The 19,913-nt window shown below is 45.0% G+C and overlaps 1 protein-coding gene across 5 annotated transcripts; it reads left to right on the top strand.

Moving 5' to 3' along the window:
• The first annotated feature begins 214 nt into the window (after positions 1-214).
• rce1a (Ras converting CAAX endopeptidase 1a) lies at positions 215-19,562 on the top strand. Of its 5 annotated transcripts, none has more exons than XM_068021827.1 (8): positions 215-345; positions 5,576-5,678; positions 6,992-7,075; positions 8,101-8,179; positions 10,656-10,823; positions 12,296-12,367; positions 13,752-13,814; positions 15,260-19,562. In XM_068021827.1, exons 1-8 carry the CDS (start codon positions 218-220, stop codon positions 15,487-15,489), a joined length of 927 nt encoding a protein of 308 aa, XP_067877928.1. In that variant the 5' UTR covers positions 215-217; the 3' UTR covers positions 15,490-19,562. The 5 variants fall into 5 exon arrangements, with proteins under 5 accessions (XP_067877928.1, XP_067877930.1, XP_067877929.1 ...); XM_068021831.1 differs by having other exon boundaries at positions 266-345; positions 6,996-7,075; positions 15,260-19,561; XM_068021829.1 differs by lacking the exon at positions 6,992-7,075.
• Positions 19,563-19,913: the final 351 nt, after the last annotated feature.

The following is a 19,913-nucleotide window of genomic DNA, read 5'->3' as shown; positions in this document are numbered from 1 at the left end:
CACTGGGGAGGGTGGGACGGGAAGGGGGCAGCCCAAGATCTCCTCACTAATTCCAATAAACTGCACAGTGACTGTAAATCAAGATGCGCCGCTGTGCTGCATGGAATTTGTGAATGGAGCGGTTTCGCTTGTGTGGGCGGGTCGCCGATGACGTATTATACCTGCGCCAGGGGTCTGGTGGTTCCTTGAGGGCTCCACCTGCGCCGGAAGTGCTGGCATGTCGATGATGGCGGATCACAGCGGCGGTGGTGGCGCCGAGCTCTGCTCCATCTCCGTGGTCTCCTGCCTGCTGCTGGCTTGCGGCTACGTGGGGAGCCTGTACGTGTGGAGGAGCCAGTTGCACAGGTAACGCCACTGTTTAAAAGCGTCGCCGTGGCAACAGTCTGGGCTGGTCAAAGGGGGACGCTGTGCGAAGGGGACTTGTTGCCAGGACAACGCCGGGTCTCCCCACTGCAGTGCTGTGCAGAGCAGAGCAACATCTGTGCCAACCCTCCTGAGGCAGTTACAGTTAGCTCCTGTTGGTGAAGCAATCCATTAACATCAATGCAAAAGTTGCAAAGTGTTTCAAGTACTCTCCTGATGAAAATTTTGTCAAACTATATGCAAAGAAATGATGGAAAATTGGAATAACCAAATTCCGCAAGTTCACAGCTGATCTGGCAGCATCTGAAGTAACACGTTCCCCGTGACACTCCGTGTGTCAATGGGCCTCAAGAGAATCGCAAGCAACTTCTGGACCAAATTGTGATATCTGTATCTTTATTGAAGCAAGCACTTTTGATGAACACAGAGAAAAAAAGGACTATAAAATGACAGGCAGGACACTGCAATACCTGCAGTGGCTCATGGAATTAATTACTGTTATAGCAGCCCAAATTTAACAACAACTTGCATTTATATATCGAGCTGAATGGTTAATCTATTCCTTCCCAACCACCCTCCTGGTTAGGAAGGCAAATGGGATACTTGCCTTTATTAGTCGAGGCATAGAATATAAGAGCAGGGAGGTTATGATGGAGCTGTATAAAACGCTGGTTAAGCCACAGCTGGAGTACTGTGTACAGTTCTGGGCACCACACTATAGGAAGGATGTGATTACACTGGAGAGGGTGCAGCGAAGATTCACCAGGATGTTGCCTGGGCTGGAGCATTTCAGCTATGAGGAGAGACAGGATCGGCTAGGGTTGTTTTCCTTAGAGTAGAGAAGGCTGAGGGGGGACCTGATTGAGGTATACAAAATTATGAGGGGCATTGATAGGATAGATAGGAAGAAACTTTTTCCCTTAGCAGAGGGATCAATATCCATGGAGGCATGGATTTAAGGTAAGGGCAGGAGGTTTAGTGGGGATTTGAGGAAAAAATGTTTTCATCCAGAGGGTGGTTGGAATCTGGAACATGCTACCTGAAGGGGTTGTAGAGGCAGAAACCCTTACAACATTTAAGAAATATTTAGATGTGCACTTGAAATGCCATAGCATAGAAAGCTATGGGCCAAGTGCTGGTAAATGGGATTAGGATAGGTGCTTGATGGCTAGCACAAATACGATGGGCCGAAGGGACTGTTTGTGTTCTGTATGACGCTATGACTCCCCCCCCCACCCCTTTTCAGACGTTATTACTTCTACTGTTTTATTTTATGTTGCTTTTGTCTGTATTTTCAATCTTCCAGTTCCTCCAAGTTCATTGTGTTGTAAAAAGTTTTGGAGTTTGTCTCTGACTTATAAACGGTGACTGGATACTGAGAGTTGGATTGCTCACAAGTTTGTTAGAATGTCAAGGCGTGGTTCATTTTCAAAGGATGGTGCAAAGAGGGGTTGTTCCCCCACCCCGAACAATTATGAATTGCAAGCCCTGTTGCAATACAAAGCAGAGCACAAAGGCATGTGGTGGTTAAGTTAGTTCATGTGAAAATGAATTAATTATCCAAATAGCACCAATGTAGACTTGCAAAGTGAGTTCCACCCTCTTTCTGCCAGAGTTTTGCAAAACAAAAACTCTGTCTGTCGATGTTCCTGGCTTTTGTAATTGAGACAGAAATATCTAGACAATGCAAAGATTTTGCAATCTGCCTCTGACCTTCAAACCTGTCAATGTAATTGACATTTGGTTTATCACAGATCTGCCTGCGATATAGTGGAATCTTCCATTTTCAGTGTGGGATATAGAAGCTGGGTTATTTTCCTCTATTCAAAAATGTGAAACTTTATAGATATGCATTTGTGATGTTGGCGCCTTCCTCTTTTTTCAACGTGTGCTATTTTGAGTCCATGTCTGTGTCATCACTAAGACCATATAATGGTGACAGTACACTATAAATTTGCACATGCCAGTATATTTCACGCATTGACATTTTGTGCACAGCTAGATCTCTCAAAAAAAACAATGAAATTAATGACTGACCGTTTTGGTTGGTTGAGGGCAAAATGTTGGTCAGGCCACTAGGGAAGTTCCTGCTCTTTTTGGTATAGTTTAAAACTTTAATTGAAATTGATCTCCCAAATCCTTTGGCTTGGAAACCCTCGTCACCCAGCGTTGGATGCTCACACCCAGCTTAATTTTGTAGATTAAGTCTGACGTTGGTTATCACTTTTATCCATTTTAAGATGAAGTTTAAACTGTCTTCTCTTCCCCTCCCATCTATCGTATCCACTATTGTACTCCACCTCCGCTCTCCTTTTAAGATGCTTCTTTAAACCTAACTCCGTAACCAAGCTTCTTGTCCTAATATCTCCTTATGTGCCTGATAACATTTCTGTGAAGCACCTTGGGCTGTTTCACTACATTATAGGTGTTATATAAATGCAAGCTGTTGTTAAATTTGGGCTGCTATAACAGTAATTAGTTCCATGAGCCACTGCAGGTATTGCACTGTCCTGCTTGTCATTTTATAGTCCTTATTTTTTTCTCTCTGTGTTTGTAAAAAGTGCTTGCTTCAGTAAAGATCAGATATCTCAATTTGGTCCAGAAGTTGCTTGTGATTCTCTCAAGGCCCATTGACCCATCGAGCATGATTTACAACTCTTTCGGTTACAGCATGTTGCCAGAGCTGGAAATCTAGCATTGATTTTTCTCCCCTCATCTTGCTGCCAGTGAGAGAGACAAAAGAATGCGAATGGATGGTGGGGTGCGGGGCGGGTGCGGAGTGGAGAGCAAGGCTATCCCAGCATTCATCGGGCAGGTGGAAGTGCTCCATAAGAACTATAGGGCCCTGCAGTTTCAATAGAACCATAAGTTCCATTTTTTTTTTATTCTCCCCTTTCCTCGGAGAGAGGCTCCAGCCTCCATGTGGCAAATTTGAAATGTGGAATTTTCCATCTTTGATTTAACAGAATCAGGCTCACATTAGATTACTTTGTTGTGCAGTGTCTTGGCGCATTCCAGAGAGTGCTCTGTGATTTAAGGAGTTAGTAAGTGTCACTGGTGCATTGCGCACATTTCGAAACTTTCTGCCCTAAGGAATTGTGAGGCATCAAGCAAGTAACCCCATAGTGTGGGTGCAGAAATGGAGACCCCACGCTGGACGCAGAGAGATGAGAGCTGTCAATTAGCAGAATGGAATCCATTTCAAATCAGTAATCCAGTCAAGGAGAGTTGGGAGGGATGACTTGAGGATCAAGTGTTCATTAACAATTTTTCCCCTCTGAAGGCTTTGATGCCTTCGTTAGGGTACAGTTCCATTCATGCCAGATGCCACCCTCCACCTCACCCAAATGGGTACATATAGTGAAGGGCATCATAGCTGAATGGAGTTCTCCTCTGATGTTCATAGATAAGCATGGCACAGCAAATTTATTTTCAAAGTGACTCCCGACAATGCAGCCCAACGCTGACGTCATCAGAGCACTCCCAGCTTCGCACATGCTTCTGCTCCCTGCACCCAGAATGGACTCTTGATGTCAGTATGGTGCTGCGCATGCGCAGCCTACGTCAGCACCTGGCTTGCCAGGACTAATTCGCGCATGCGCGCGAAAACATCATCCCATTCAACAATATCTGCTTGCCGCTCGCTCCCCGCCCTGCCACTTCTCCCCCACGCCCCCCCCCCCCCCCCGCTCTGCCTCTGATCCCCGCTCCCTCCCAAGATTGCTGTCTCTCTTCCCCGCACGGAGGAAGCAGGGGAGAGGGAGAGTGACAAGATAGGGAGGGGAGGGAGACTGGTTGCAGGGAGCAGAAGCAGGCGGGAGGGTGTGGGGAGCAGAGGGGAAGAAGTGGCAAGGCAAGTGGCCGAGAGGAGGAGAGAAGTGGTGAGGCGGGGAGCAAGCGGCAAGCAGATGGGCGTGGGAGACGGCAGCGAAGAGAAGCGCGGGAGCAGGGTAATGTTGAGGGTGGGATGGAGGCGACGTTCGCAGCCACTGGGGATTTGAGTTTCATTTGTTTTTGTGTTAAATTGAGCAATGCCATCTTTACCACTGGCAGCTGCCAAAAACGTTGCAGACAGTGACGATTCAGTGCATGAGGCTATATTTGCACATGTGCAAGTACTGCGCCACCTAGTGGTTGCATTGTCAGCAAACACAGCCTTTAATTTTCCCCCCTTCCTTCACTAGCCCAGGTGCAGTTGCTGAGATTAGCTAACTCAGTATTGATCAAACCCGGCAGGTTTTGGTCTGCATGGAGTGGCAATATGTCTGGCATTGCCTCCTCCCACTTCCCCTTTTTAAAAGAAAATCAAGCCATTTGCACGATTTGTTTGTTGACCTTTAGTGTTCTTTGGAATATTTTTGAGTACTGGGTAGGGGGCTGGAGAAATTCATGCTTCCTGTTTGAATCTCTCGTTGAGTTTCCACCCCTGCCCTGACACCAAAACGGCCATAACCAAGGTCACAAATGACATCCTCTGTGATTGTGCTGTATCATCCCTCCTGGATCTCTTCAGCCTTTGACGTGGTCGGCCACAGCTTCCTTATCCAGCATCTCTCCTCCAATGTCCAGATCAGTAAGGTTATCCTCGCTTGGTTCCACTATTAACCATTCAATCATAGCCAGAACATCTCCAGCAATGGCTTCTCTTCCTGCCTCTGCACCTCCAAAATCCCCCAAGATCTAATGTCAGTCCCTCTCCTTTTCCTCATCTACATGCTGCTCCTTGTCAAAAGAATCCACAGACATGGGGTCAATATTCCATAAGTACATGGACAATCCCCAACTCTAATTCTCCACCTCTCGTGACCCCTTTACTGTCTCTGTGTTGTCAGCCTGCTTGTCCAACACAAGTCTTGGATGAGTCGCAGTTTCCTTCATTTAATTCTGGGGAAGTAACCTACTCCGTCCTCCAACTTGGAGTCCAGTGGTCGTCAAACTCCAGGAACAGAGACAGAGAGAGACAGACCACCTAATTGGAGGCTTACAGTTACTGCTTCAGTGCACTTTTGAGGGAATGCTGTACTGTTGGAGGTGCCATCTTTTGGATGAGATGTTGAACCGAGGTCCCACTTGCCTCCTCAGGTGAGAGGCAGAAGATCATGTGCTTTCATTACCTAACTGCTATGTACCTTGTCTTTGGTAACTGCAATGTAGGGCCCTCCACAAAGCTTCTGTTTGAAAGAATTACTCTTATTTTTTTTGTGTGAAACAGGGATCACCCCACTGTGATCAAACGTCGGTTCACCAGCGTCCTGATCGTCTCAATGCTTTCTCCATTATGGCTCTGGATGTGGCGGCAATACACAGGTTTCAAGGTACGTCAGCGCACTTGTCAACCTCTGTGGGTCTGTACTGCAACAACAGGCTACTGTGAGTGATTTGGAATTGGGCCTGGTGGATCAAATGCTGTTGAGATATCTGCGGCTCTTCCAATTCCAGCTTCTTAAGCATCCCTGATTTCCATCGCTCCACCACTGTTGGCTGTGCCTTCAGCTGCCTGGACACCTAAGCTCTGGAATCCCCTCACTAAACCTCTCTACCTCACTCTCTTCCATTCCAACACTTCTTAATACCTACTTCTTTGACCAAGCTTTTGGTCACCTGCCCCAGTATCTCCTTATGTGGCTTAGTTTCAAATTTTGTTTGATAATGCTTCTGTGAAGCAACTTGAGACTTTTTTTTAACGTTAAAGCCACTATATAAATCCAAATAGTTGTTGATACTGTATAGTTACTGATTTGAATTGAGCACCTTACAAGACTTGAACCAAAAACCAGACGTGGTGACTCTGGTTGTTCAATTTGGATCGCTGACTTTTATTTGCAGTTGCCGGGTTCTCAGTAATGACGAAGGTAATTTAGTGATCCTGCTCTTACAAGGAATATGGGTCAGAGAGAATCAGAGCTAGAAGTTTTGTGGGCCAATGTGCAACATGCTGTTTTTCATTGAGAGTGTTTGAACAGGGAGTTGCCCTTAAATACCCAACATTACTGTTAAATCCAAATTATTATCAAGGAGACCGTACAGACGTCAAAAGTCCAGATTTTATCAGTCCAATATTTAGATTCTAAAGAGGCAAAGTTAACATGGTATTATTGTTGATGTTTGTAGATAGATGACACCTAGTGCTCCACCAACCTTTGTGCTATTACACTTGCTTTATCCTGCCTGGTTGGCTTGCCAAACATCTATAGACAGTTAAAGATACACTTAACATTCAGTGCTGTGACTTGGCATCAATAAAGATCCAGGAGAAAACGCACTTGAATTAATACTCTCTTTTTTTTAATGTTGTGCATTATCTCAGAATTATACTTTACCCAGTTCAAAATGCTGTATCCAGACACACAACCCAGTTTGAACGGCTGCTTTTCACTGATCAAGCGAATGTGCCCACCTGCTTTATTGCAAATCCTAGTGACGGCACAGCACTGTTACCATTGAAGTGCAGAGCTGACGGATCCGCCCCTGGAACTGTGTTTCAGTATCCCCTCGAGCAGGGCGCTGGTTGGAATGGTGCTGACTTTGAACACTAGGTTAGTGAATAACGTGGCATTAGTTGAAACCACGGTGCTTTGTACGTTCCAGACAAAACCGGCAGATCTGACTTCTTGCGTGTTTTGATTAGACAGGTCCATCGTTGCTGATGCTAATGGGGGTCCATTTGGAGGGGATCTTTGCTGCTGCCTGCCTTCCACTCTTACTGACTATGGTGAGTGCGCAGACGGAGTAAGTAAATTCTGAATGGGATGCAAGTCGACAGGCTTCTCTGCAAAACTAGGAACTAAAAAATGTCTTTTTGAGCACCTTTTGTTCTGCAGAGAAGTTATGTTAAACTTGTATAGAACTTTGGATAGACCACACTTGAGTACTGTGCACAGTTCTCGTCTCCATAGTATAACAAGGATAAAGAGTCACTGGAGAAGGTGCAACAAAAATTTACAAGGACGATAACCAGAACTGAGAGGTTATACTTATCAGGAAAGGTTGAACAGGCTGGGACTCTTTTCTCTAGGAGTGAGCAGGCTGAGGGGGTGACTTGATAGAGGTCTTTAAAATTATGAAGGGGGTTTGATAGGCCAGAGGTAGAGATGTTTCCACTTGTGGGGGAGTCCAAATGAGGGGCTATCGATATAAAATAGTCACTAATCAATCCAACAGGGAATTCAAGAGAAACATCTTAGAATCATAGAAACATTACAGCACAGAAAGAGGCCATTCAGTCCATCGTGTCTGCGCTGGCTGATAAAACTAGCCGCCCAATCTACTCCCACCTTCCAGCACCTGGTCTGTAGCCTTGCAGGTTACAGCACTTCAGGTGCAGGTCCAGGTACTTTTAAATGAGTTGAGGGTTTCTGTCTCCACCACCGATCTTGGCTGTGAATTCCAGACACCCACCACCCTCTGGTTGAAAAGTTTTTTCCTCATGTCCCCTCTAATCTTTCTGCTAATCACCTTAAATCTGTGCTCCCTGGTAATTTACCTCTACACAAGGGGAAACAGCTCCTTCCCATCTACTCTATCTAGGCCTATACAATCTTTCCTCAGAGCTGCAACTTTCAAGCCTGGCAACATTCTTGTAAATCTGCTCTACTCTCTCCAGAGCAATCATATCCTTCCTGTAAAGTGGTAACCAGAGTGTGGTGAGAATGTGGAACTCTCTACTGCAGGGAGTGGTTGAGGCTCATGTGGAGCATAGTGTACCCTCATAGAATTAAAAATATTTCTCTCTGGCAGGTGCTGTTCCTCGGGCCACTGATTCAGCTGGTCATGGACTATCCGTGGGATCTCCTCGATGGCATAAAGATGTTTCTAGGTGAGCCTGTGCCTTTGGTGCCTGGCTAAGGCAAGATTGTAGGAGCTTAGAGCATTGTAATAGGAATGAATCTGGTTTAAAGCACAATAACTAGTGTTGTATAGATTTTCAGCTTTGGGTTGCTGAATGCCTGCCTGAACCACAGGCAAAAGCAGGTGGAAGGGTGTGTGATTGGTTTATGCTCCTCTGACAGTGCAGCGTTCCTCCCCATCCCCTTGTACTGTACTAGGTGCTATAGTCCTGTAGTGGGACGCAAATACAAACTATTTTGACAATTCAGAAGAAGCACTGACAGAAACCCAAGAGTAAAGTGACTTTTCATTTCTCTGCTGAGGGCTAGTGGACAGAATCATAGAGGCTGGAAGAGAAATATAGACTCTAAATAAAGGCAAATGGTTGATTTTTATTTGTTAGATTATGGCTTTTTATTTCTAGAACCTGCTATCAAATCCATCTCAGACTGATTGGATGGAAGTCTCCTCTGTCAGCTAATGGCCTGATCAACATTCCTCCCTCAACCAACCCCAGCAAAAACAAAATCAACTACTCATTTGCCTTATTGTTGTATGAGGGAATCTTGCTGTGCGTAAAATGGTTGTTTTTTTTACAAACAGGACAAGTGGACTTGGGGTTGCTAACTGTGGTGGACATATTCCACATTCAGATCATGTCATGCTGCCTCCATCCACCCATCATTGGTCGTTCCACCTTCCCACAGCCAATCGGGAAACAAACAAACTCTTTGTTACTTGACTCACTCAAGCAGACTTCTTTTTCTCATCTCCAATGTTTTTATTATTAATTGACATAAATATTCAAATAAATTTTTTTTTAAACTTTTTTTTTTTACTGGCCCTGTGGTTTTCTCCTGGGTTTTGGTCACAGCAATATCCTGGAGGTGAATCTTGAATTCTTGAGGACTGCAGGATAATCCTGGAGGGTTGACTACCCTCAGTATGTCAAAGCATTTCATGTGCACTAGGTTCCATAACATTCATGTAGATGTGTTAAGATACTATATAAATTCAGGTCCTACTTTCACCTACCTGCTGCTTCTAGGTTTACCTTGTCTCCTCCTCTACTTTTCTCCAGCTTAATGATGTCCTGGACTGTAGGTCAACTCTTCTCTTCATGTTACTTTTTCAATATTGGAATAAAAAAGTGTAAAATTAGTCTGGGTTGGCTGACCCTTTCATCCTAGAGCAAGGAGGTGCCATGGTTGTGCTCATTTACTTGCACAGGATTCCAGTTGAGGAAGGCCATGGGGCACCTGCAGCATCCAAGCATTCCCTAAATGATAGGCATGGATAAAGGGCTGGGAAAAAGGATTAAGCTCTTTCAGACAGTCGACACGGTCACCATAAGCCATCTGGCCTCCTTCTGTGCTATTAAACTTCTGTGATTCTAAGGTTTTCCCTCTACTTTCCTAACATGGGTCCATTCAAGTTATGAATCGTCTGTATGTAAAGAACATCTGCAGTCACAAATTTGCCTTTTGCTAGACACACCCTGTGTCCACTTTTCTACTCTTACTGTTTAACATCTTACATGGAAGATCTAAAACCCCAACCAACACCTAAAACACAATCACATTGCTGTTTGTTGGATCTTGGTGTGCACAAATTGACTGCTGCGTTTCCTACATTGCAACAATGACTACACTTCAAAAATAGTTACTTGACTGTAAAGCACTTTGGGATGTCCTAAGGTAATGAAGGGTGTGATTATAAATGCAAGTTTTTTTTTTTTGCATGCCTTGGGTGGCGTCCTGTTCATCACCTTCATTCAAGGATGAAAAGTTTAAGTTTCTTCAGACTTTTGTCCTACCCCATCTGTCTTCCAGAGCGCTTCTCTGCACTTCCTCCAGGGCACAAATGTCTCCCTTGTGTTTCAACAGCTACGGCAGTCAAGGGCACCCTTCCAGGATAAAGTAGCTCACCTGTTTAGGCAGCACATCCACCACCTTAAACATTCACTCCCTCTGCCACCTGCGTAGAGTGGCAGCAGTCTGCACCATTTACAGGATGCACTGGCGCAACTCACCAAGACATCTTCAACAACGCCTCCTAAATCTGCATCTTCTACCATCTAGAAAGACAAGGGCAGCAGACACATGGGAGCACCACCACCTGAAAGTTTCCCTCCAAGTCACACACCATCCTGACTTGAAAATGTATCAGATGTTCCTTCATCATCACAGGGTCTGCTCCTGTTCAAGAAGGCAGCTCACCATTACCTTCTCAAGGGCAATTGGGTATGGGCAATAAATGCTGGGCATGCCAGTGATGCCACAGCCCGTGAATGAATACTTAAAGTTGTACCTTATCTAGTGCTTTGCGGACCTTTCACCCATTGAATGAAAGAATCTGAAAAGGGGAATGTGCTCATCCGTCCCTGGCAATTGAACATATTTCTTCTGTCCAAGTTCGCTGTGTGAGATGAACCTCGAGTAATCCTGCTGTTGTCTCTTTCTCAGACCCACAATTTTGGGTGCAGTGCCTGGCGGACATGCGTTGGATGAGGAATCAGGTAGTGGCTCCCCTGACAGAAGAGCTGGTGTTCCGGGCTTGTATGCTACCTATGCTGGTACCCTGCACTGGCCTTAGCCGTGCCATCGTAACCTGCCCACTTTTCTTTGGAGTTGGTGAGTGCGGTGTTACGTACGGGGTTGGGAAGGATTGTATAAAATGCACATGTCCACACTTGAAGATTTCTGAAATGTTGTGCTTGCTAATTCTTGGATTAAACCTCCAGTCAAAAGGTAGTACAGTTTGCTCTTTGTTCTTTCCCCAGTCTCCTGTTGTTTACGACTGGAGGGATGTAAACATCGATTGAGACTGTATCGGAACAACCATCGGTCACTTTCTTCATGTTGGGTACCTCTTAGCTTCTGACAGCTCTGCAGGTTGTATTTTGAAACAAATGGTTCTGTTATGCAGAGGAATGTTGTAGCATTGCCTGAGGAAGTAGTTGAGGTGGAGACCGCTTAAGAGAAAAAAAAGTGAACAAATATCTGAAGGAGGAAGATCGTGGAAGTGGGATAGGAATTGGTCTGGTAAAATGGCCTGGACTGAATGGACCAAATGGCTGCCTCCGTACTGTAAATACCTATGCTTCTATTACTTGGAGCTTGCTGTGCAGGATGTTAGATGTACAGCCTTAGGTCTGCATTGCTTTTTAACTTTTTGCATGACTTGTCACTTCACTGGACAAGAAAACATTTGATTATTTAGAATACAACAACCTGCATTTGTATAGTGTATTTAATGTAGGAAACATCCCAAGGTGCTTCACAGGATCATTATCGGACGATAATTGACCAAGCTAAAGAAGGAAATATTGGGGAGGGTGATTAAAGGTTTGGAGGCATGTTTTAAGGAGCCTCTTAAATGAGGAGAGAGAGAGAGATGGAGGGGTTCAGGGAGGAAATTCCAGAGCTTGGCACCTAGACAGCTAAAGGCACGGTGCAAACAGTATGATGAAGGGTGTGGGGATGCACAAGAGGCCCGAGCTGGAGGAATGCAGAATTTTTGGAGGGTTGTAGAGCTGGAGGAGGTTACAGGGATTTTAACTTGGATGAGAATTTTAAAATTGGATCAGGAACCACTGTAGGTCAGCAAGCATAGGAGTGATAGGTGAACGGGACTTGGTGGAGGTTAGAATAAAATGGAAAGCCCAGCTTCAAATCACCCTCCACCACACAACAGCTCAGCTGGTTAAGGTAGTGAATAGCTGAGTCATATAGAGCAAGAAAATCCCAGGTTCAACTAACCAGTCTGAGTTTGCAGTTCTCAGTCAGAGAAGCAATCAGGGTCTCAATGCCTCTGGGGAGGAGTAAACTAGCCCTCCAGCAGGGTGCCTACTCCTGATCATTATCCAGTAGCTACTGCTGGAAAGGGCTTTGGTGTGAACACTGACCTGTAATGTCTTCATCCTTCCAAACTCCCTAATTGAATGGCCTGCCAACACTCACTAAATAGACTGGCATGAGAAGAATAGCCCTTTGGTCAAAGGTCTTGGACAGCGACTATGGAACTGTAGCCCAGCAAGATTCACTCTTGTCAAGAGGGGAGGAGAGAACATTTCTTGACATTTTCTGGCTCCTTTCTCCCCCAGCTCATTTTCACCATGTGATCGAGCTCCTGAAGTTCAGGCAAGGAACAGTCGCAGGGATCTTCCTCTCTGCAGGTATGAAGCATGTGGCACAGTAAGTGGGAGGGAGAAGGATTTGGATCAAAAATTGGATAAGAGTGGGCTGGGAGTGTGTACATATCGCCAGTATGTACAATGGGGGTGGGCATGCATTGGGGGTAACCATTACTTTAGACAATCGTGTAATGCGGGTGATACTGAATCAGTCACCCATTATACAACTCTCCCGCTGAGGTTTGCTGTTGATGAAAATTCATTGGAAGCCTCACTGGATAAAATCACAGTGTGTGAAATTCCATTGGGTTATTTTTTAATGGATGCCAGCCCACTATTTTAAATTGATTAACAGATCGAACAAATTGTGGGAAAAGTGAGTTTCATGTGAACGAACAATAATATTGCCAAACAATTTCAGCCCAATTAATAATTAACATATTCACATCTTGAGAGACTAATCATTTGGGGTGGAAAAACTGGCTTTAATTTTAAAAAACAGAATTTTGATGTCTGGTTCTAAATTTCCATTTAACAATTACACTGCTTCGAAGCAGTATGGCTCCCTTCCCTATGTCATTGAACTGCTAGTTTCTGCCATCCTGCTGCTGGGAGGTGCCAAGCAGGAACCTATTTACCAGCAAGGGATGGACCTGGAGAGAAAGCTAGTCCTGGGTTGTACTTTGTTTCATGGCAGCAACTGTGATTAGCATTTTGTTGGGTGATGCTGAGAGCAGGCTACCTGTCTGTAGCATGTGCTTGACTGGGGGAAGGAGGGGCTGAGTGAAAACAGAGGTCATACCCTGCCCTCCAACCCCACCTGACAGCTGGTGCATTCACCCACTTATACTGGGTGGAACTAAGCCATACAGAGCAGGAAGGTGCCGGGTCTGAGCCCCAGTTTGTGCAAAGTTAGCTGCAAGAAGCAATGCTACTTGTAGATGGTCCGGTATCTATGTGTGTGGTACATTTGCATTTGTGTACACGTCATATAATTGGTGTTCATCCCCAGGCTGAGGAGGGAAAATTCAGTCGGCCTGGGTTCCGGTTGCTGATTGCTGAAAACAGCAGGTATGTAGACATTGAGTAAGAACTGGTTCGGCACCGACACCACACCACAACTCACGCCCCCCCCACTGCCCCCAACCCCTGTTCATGGTGAAACAGTCTGCTGACATGTCACGGGAAGAACAGTCACTTGGATGAGGGATCTGTCACACCAAAGCCCAGTATGAGTTGGGAAGAAGATTAGATCACAAAATGTTCTGCAGAGCAATGAGAATTCCCTCCATAATCTTAGATCCTTGTGATCCCTTCGGACCAGATTTGATGCTCGATAAATTTGCAACATGGATAAGGCAGTTATAGTAAGATCTGGCTTTAATGTTTGTTGTACTTGGGTTAATCCAGTTCTCTTTCTTCCCAGTTTTCCAGTTTTCCTACACTGCAGTGTTCGGAGCATACACAGCATTTATTTTCATCAGGACAGGTCAGTGTGTGTTTACTGTTGCACCTTTCACATGCCACTGCCTCCTCACCTTGTGTTTGAAACAAACTCATCCCACTGCCTCCAACACCAACTCACTCCTTCTTAGGGTCTCAGAATTGTGGAGCTCCTCACTTCCCTCAGTTTCCTTTTCTTCCTGCAAACATCAGTCTAGGTGTTTCCTCAAGGTTATTTTCCACCTGCATTTTTCTCTCCGTGGGATTAATGTATATGTTTTTTTTTAAAGAAATTGAACAGCAGGATTCAGTACAAGCAGCTTCTTACAGAATCTGCACTGCCAGAGAAAGATACCCCACAATCACTGCTGCTCAATTTTTATTTTGCCTTTTTACCATCCTGTACTTTGATGAAAGGAAAGAATTTGCATTTCTATAGCGTCTTTGATGACCTTTGAATATCACAAAGCGCTTTACAGTCAATTAATTACTTCTGAAGTGTCACTGTTGTAATCTAGGGAAGTGCAGCAATCAGATTGTGCACTGCAAACTCACAGCAATGAGATTATCTATTTTAGTGATTTTATTTTTGGTGGAGAGAAGTATTGGCCAAGACACTTGGGAGAACTCCTTCTGCTCTTCTTCCAATAGTGGTCTTGGACCTTTTACACCCACCTGAGAGGGCAGATGGAGCTTTGATTTGACGCCTCACCCAAAAGGCGACACCTCAGGACTGCAATTGGAGTGTCAGCCTGGATTACATGTCACCCCAATCCCACAATCTTTTACCTTTGCCCCTTAAGTAATTTTTTTTTCCTGATTCAGCATATTGTTTGCAGAGTTTCAGACTTCACATGTTGATAGATATTTGTAGGGGCGAATATAAATTGGAAACAAAAGTGAAAGAATATTCAGTGGGTCTATCAGCACCTTAAAAAGTGCAAAGATGGGTAAATATTTCAGGTGGAGAGGTATTCTCGCTGAAAAGTGAATCCACCATTCCTCCTTTACTTGTAGCCCCTTTCTGCCTGCTATTCTAATGGCACTTTTGACCTTTCAGCATGGGGAAATCTCCAGTTCATTTCAACATCCACAGAAGAGAAGAGGATGTGATGTACGCAGATGGGTCAGGGACAAGTGAGGAATAACTATAGGGTAAATTCAACCAGGAACAGTTCCTGGCATGGAGCTAGCACTGTTCATTGGGAGGTTAGGACAGAGGTTTCCTGGGGGTAATGGGATTGTCAGCAGGAGATCCTGGGAGTATGTCAGTATTTGCATGGGATCTCTGGGAGTGTCAGTATTTACAGAGAGAACTCGGGAGTGTCGGTGTTTTCTTGTGGCCCCTGTGAGTGTCGGTGTTTCTGGGGGTTCCTGAGAAGTGTTAATAATTGTTAGTTGGATAGTTTGAGAACTACTTGCTTGGTAATGTTGAGGCTCCTTGGTGAACAAGTCACTTTTCTGTCATGTGACATGCTGTTTATTTTCTAGGTCACTTGATTGGTCCAGTGCTGTGCCACTCATTTTGCAACTACATGGGATTCCCAGCGATTGGGGCTGCCTTGGATCACCCTCAGAAACTCACCATTTTCTTCTTCTATCTACTGGGAGTCATCCTCTTCTTCCTGCTTCTGTTTCCCATGTCGGATCCCACTTTCTACGGGAGTCTGGCCATTTGCCACTTGACCAAGCCAGACACCAGCACTTCAGTCTGTACCTGACCCCAGTCGCAGATTTGCTTGTTATGTTCTCTCTAATATTCAGGGAACTCTCCATCTGGGAATTGCCGATTGGATTGGGAAACGTCTCAGGAATTGGGAGTCTTGTTTGCGAATCTGTGATGGCGCAGAGGAAAAAATAATCCCAATCAGGATCGGTACGTGAAACTTGAGGAATTTCCTTTTTTTGGCTGTAAGAAGGAAGAACAGAAAAGTCCTCCATTTGCAACACTTAATCCCACTCCACCCCCATGGGACAAACTGTTTATATAGAGGCTTGACCGCCCCTCCTTGAAATCACCCCCATCCTCACCAGGGCCACATCACAGCTAAGAACTCCAAGCTTCCAACCAGCGTTGTGTGTGCATTCTTGTTTCTAAATCATGTTTGTTTTCCAGCCATTTCTTGATGCACCATTGACAAAAGCCCCACTGCGATGCTTAATTTGCTCCTGCCCTTCTCCCACCCCCATCCCTATAACTCTACAAGGCCAAGACACAAGGCATCAAGATTCTTCCTTGCTCCCTCCTCTCCCCCCACTGTATATATCATATAGAAAGTTACAATGTTCCGGAATCTGGGACTGCTTCCTATACGGAGTCCAAACCCTGGATTCTGACGAATGGGTTGTGATGTACAGTGGCAGGCCTGTTTTTGGCACTGTGTCCCCCACCCAACATCCATTTTTGCAGTGTGGTTTGTGCTGGGTTTTTGCCCAACTGTTACCCTGAGGCCTGCAGTCTGGCCTGATTGGCAGGATGTTGCCTCCCCATCTGCCCCTTGAGGCAGATGGAGTGCAAGAGGGGACTCTTTTCAATGGAGTGGTTACAAAAAACATTGGAATTGCATTCAGATATACTGAATCAATACCCACACCCGCCCCTCCCAAATGTTGAAGAGTTTGGGATATCACTGAGCGTGCCTCTCTGAATTCTATCTATCATCATATCCCCTTGTTCATTCTCTCCAGTTGTCAAGAGTGCAACAGCTTTTGTTTTTGTCTCTGGGCCATGTAGGTTTGTACCAGGGAGCCTCAGTGATGGTGGGGCAGGGGGGAGGGGGCCTCATAACATTTAAATTCATGTTCCTATTAATTTGTGAGTTGGTGACATTAACCAATCATGTTCTGATTTGAATTTAGCCATCAGTCAGACAGCAGGGCTGAGAACAGCCCTTTCTCAAACTTCCTGGTCAAGGGAAATTTAAACAGGTCAAACCAGGCTGCAGGAAATACAAGTGCAACTAGAGACTGTGTTGGCTGGATTTTGAGGGCCACAAGTGACCCACAGGGCTGCAGGTTAGGCACCTCAGGTTAGTTCACACAGCAATTCCAACCCCTCCTCCTCCAATTGACTTTGGCTGCTACAAAGCTTTGGAGAACTGAGCGTTGATTTTTTTCAAAAACCACCACACCTGCAGCTTTGTATCCAAACTGAAAACTTGTGCACATGCTCACAGTCACGAACCTACCCATAAGGTGACTGTTCAGCAGCCGAGATCCATGTGCGAGAGAGGGGGAGGAATTGTTGCACAAGGGTGCAGAGCAGCCAGGTGGGAGAGTGGCCTGTGTTTCCTTCCCTGAAAACTGCCTGAAGAGTGTGAGCTAGTTTCCAGAATCAGCAAGTACATAAGAAGTAGGAGTAGGCCATTCAACCCCTCGAGCCTGCTCTGGTGATGAAAGACAAATTAAAAGAGCGATTCTTACGCGACTAAATCAATTCCTGAACCGGTGGCGCTTATACTGGTATTACCATAGTCTGATAAGCTCATTGACTGATTTGTTCCTTTGGAATGGCAGACCGTTAGCAAGCACATGGGGCCTGATGCAGTGAAACATCACTTCAGTTATATGTTTTTTTAGTCACTTCTGGGATGTTGACTGTGTGTGAAGGGGGTGGAATTGTCTGTTACAGCTTTACAGTTTATTTGTTAAACACTTTTTTGATTGAGTCACAAAGGCATATGGGATGAGGAAGGCCTTTTGGCCCATCCTAATTCCAGTGGAGGAAAGTCTAAACACCCCACCACTGTCATAGTATTCAGCTGTTTCTTAAATAACTCCAGGGTTTATGTGCATATATAAAAGACTCACTGCCTCGCTAAGCTAAATTTCAATATAGTGGGACTGTTCCAGTTACCTGCATTGTTTTCTTTTTGTGGTTCACTTTTTTGGGCCGCTGATCAGCCCATTCAAATTTGCCAGGACTAGTGGTCTGGGGCGCACAGTTCCCAGCTGTTCCTCCCTCGCTGGTCAGCTTAGGATCTTTCCCCACCACTGAGGGAGCAGCGATGTGAAATGTGCCATTCCAAACCATGAAAGAGGAAGGAATCAGCTGGCACGGAAAATGTCCGGGTGCAGCGCTCTGTAGGAGGGGTGAGACACGAGGTCTCGCAGGCAGGCAGGCCACAGTTTGTGATTTAAAGCAAGTTGCAGCAGTGCTTTCTTCCTGGGTGTTGCCCTAAAGCCTGACTACATGTGTCGGATTCGGGTCGGTTGGGCTAGACACTGCTTCCGGGAAGTCATGGGATCAGGCTTACCTATGATTCCCCACAACTCCAGCTGCAGGAATCGCCTGCTGCCCGAACGGATGAAGCATATTCATGTCGGTTCGGGTCGGGTCAGGCACAAAAAAATATTAAAGTGCTCGGGTTTGGGTTGGCTGTGGTCGGGTTGGGCCCAGGTCGGGTTTTAATTTTATATTAGAGCCAGGCTTTATATTACCCCACTTCCCCCACCCCATAGTTTTCCTCCAAGCATCGTTGAATGGCAAACATGAGCAGTAAGTGTATTGCCTGCTTTGAACTGAGCAGAGCCCATCTGTAATGCCCTGCACAGCCGCACCAACTCAAGCCGAGTATCTCAGCACGGGACAGGAATGAATCTTGAAATAAGAACCACTGGAGATGCTGTCCGACCTACTGAGTGTTTCCAGTACTTTCTGTTCTCATTTCAGAGTTCCAGCATCTGCATTTTCTGCATTTTGTTCTTATTAACAGGAATGAACCTTGACCTGTACAGTTTATTGCCCCACCACAAAGATGGAGGGGAGGGGAGGGGCTAGCATTTCATCCAGTGAACCGAGAGCAGGCTGATCACTGGAGTTTTCTCCATAGTTAAAGGTGACAAGTGAACATCACTTTGATTCTCTCACAGAAAATTGTACGATTGGGGGGGTGGGGGGGGGTTGGGGGAAGAAAATATAATGTTTATTTCTATCTGTAGCCTAAGTCACTAAAGTAAGTGCACTGAAAGCATTCCCTGTTTTAACTTGGGAGAATAGAGCAGAATGGCTGACCACTGGTCATCCTACTGGGCAGAAAGTTTTACTCCACATCGCTCCCAGTTCTGCATTTGAAGTTCCTCCCTTTTCTATTTTTGAATGTTTGGAGGCATTTCTCAAACATTCTGTCGACAGTGACCTCTCAGATTCATTTTAACTTGTGTACTTGTCACCTTTTGAATACAAAGAAAGTTGCAAAAAAGACTGGCCTACCCACAGCTCACTGGATAAAATGCCCTGTGTGGTGTGGCACTGAGCCACGTGAACCAGTGTCGTCCTCATGTCAATGCCAAGTTTCCAAGGAAAAGGCTGCGCAGCTCAATAATCTCTGTCCCCAAAGTTATATATCCAAGGTATAGTACTGGAACCTTGATGGTGCTCAATTTGTCACCAGCGAGTTAACATTTAGAATTCTGTTGACAGTGACCTCTCTTTGACTCCTTTTTCAGTAATGAGGTCAATCTCCTGTTGACAAGGAATCAGTCCTCTCATCTATCCAGAAGTAAATATTTTTTCTAACATAAAACCACAGAAATGTTTGTAAATCAAGCAATATATATTTTCTAAAAGTAACTATTTTCCTGACGAGAGATTGTATTACAAGAAACCGAGGTTTTAAGAGTTTTACTTGAAATGCAAAATGGAACTGACAATCTTGTACTGTATTATGTAGAATTTAAATTTCTGATTTTAAAGAAAACAGTAAAATAAAATAGAGACCGTGTTCACCGAGCCAAGCCTCAGCTTTACCATGGGAATAAGTAAGTCTGGATTTGTATGGGTGAGTTCTCATGAAGCTACATAAGAACAGGAGGAGCCCCCTTGAGCCTGTTCTGCCCTTCACTGAGTTCATGACTGATCTGTATCTTAACTCTATCCACTCATCTTTGCTCTGTATCCCTTTAATACTATTCGCTATCAAAAATCTTATCAATCACAGATCTAAAATGATTAATTGAGCTAGCATCTGCTACTTTTTGTGAGAGAGTTCCACAATACGACCATACTTTGCATGAAGAAGTGTTTCCCAGCTTCTCTCCGAGATGGCCTGACTCTGAATTTGAAGCTTTGTCCCCTTGTTCTTGACTCCCCAGTTAGTGGAAAATGTTTTTCTCTACCCTGCCAATTTCTTTCAAAATTCTAAAA

The sequence above is a fragment of the Heterodontus francisci genome, chromosome 44, assembly GCF_036365525.1.
Source record: "Heterodontus francisci isolate sHetFra1 chromosome 44, sHetFra1.hap1, whole genome shotgun sequence".
NCBI lineage: Eukaryota > Metazoa > Chordata > Chondrichthyes > Heterodontiformes > Heterodontidae > Heterodontus > Heterodontus francisci.
Note: the sequence above shows the minus strand (reverse complement) of the source record. Positions and strands in the feature narration are given on the sequence as shown.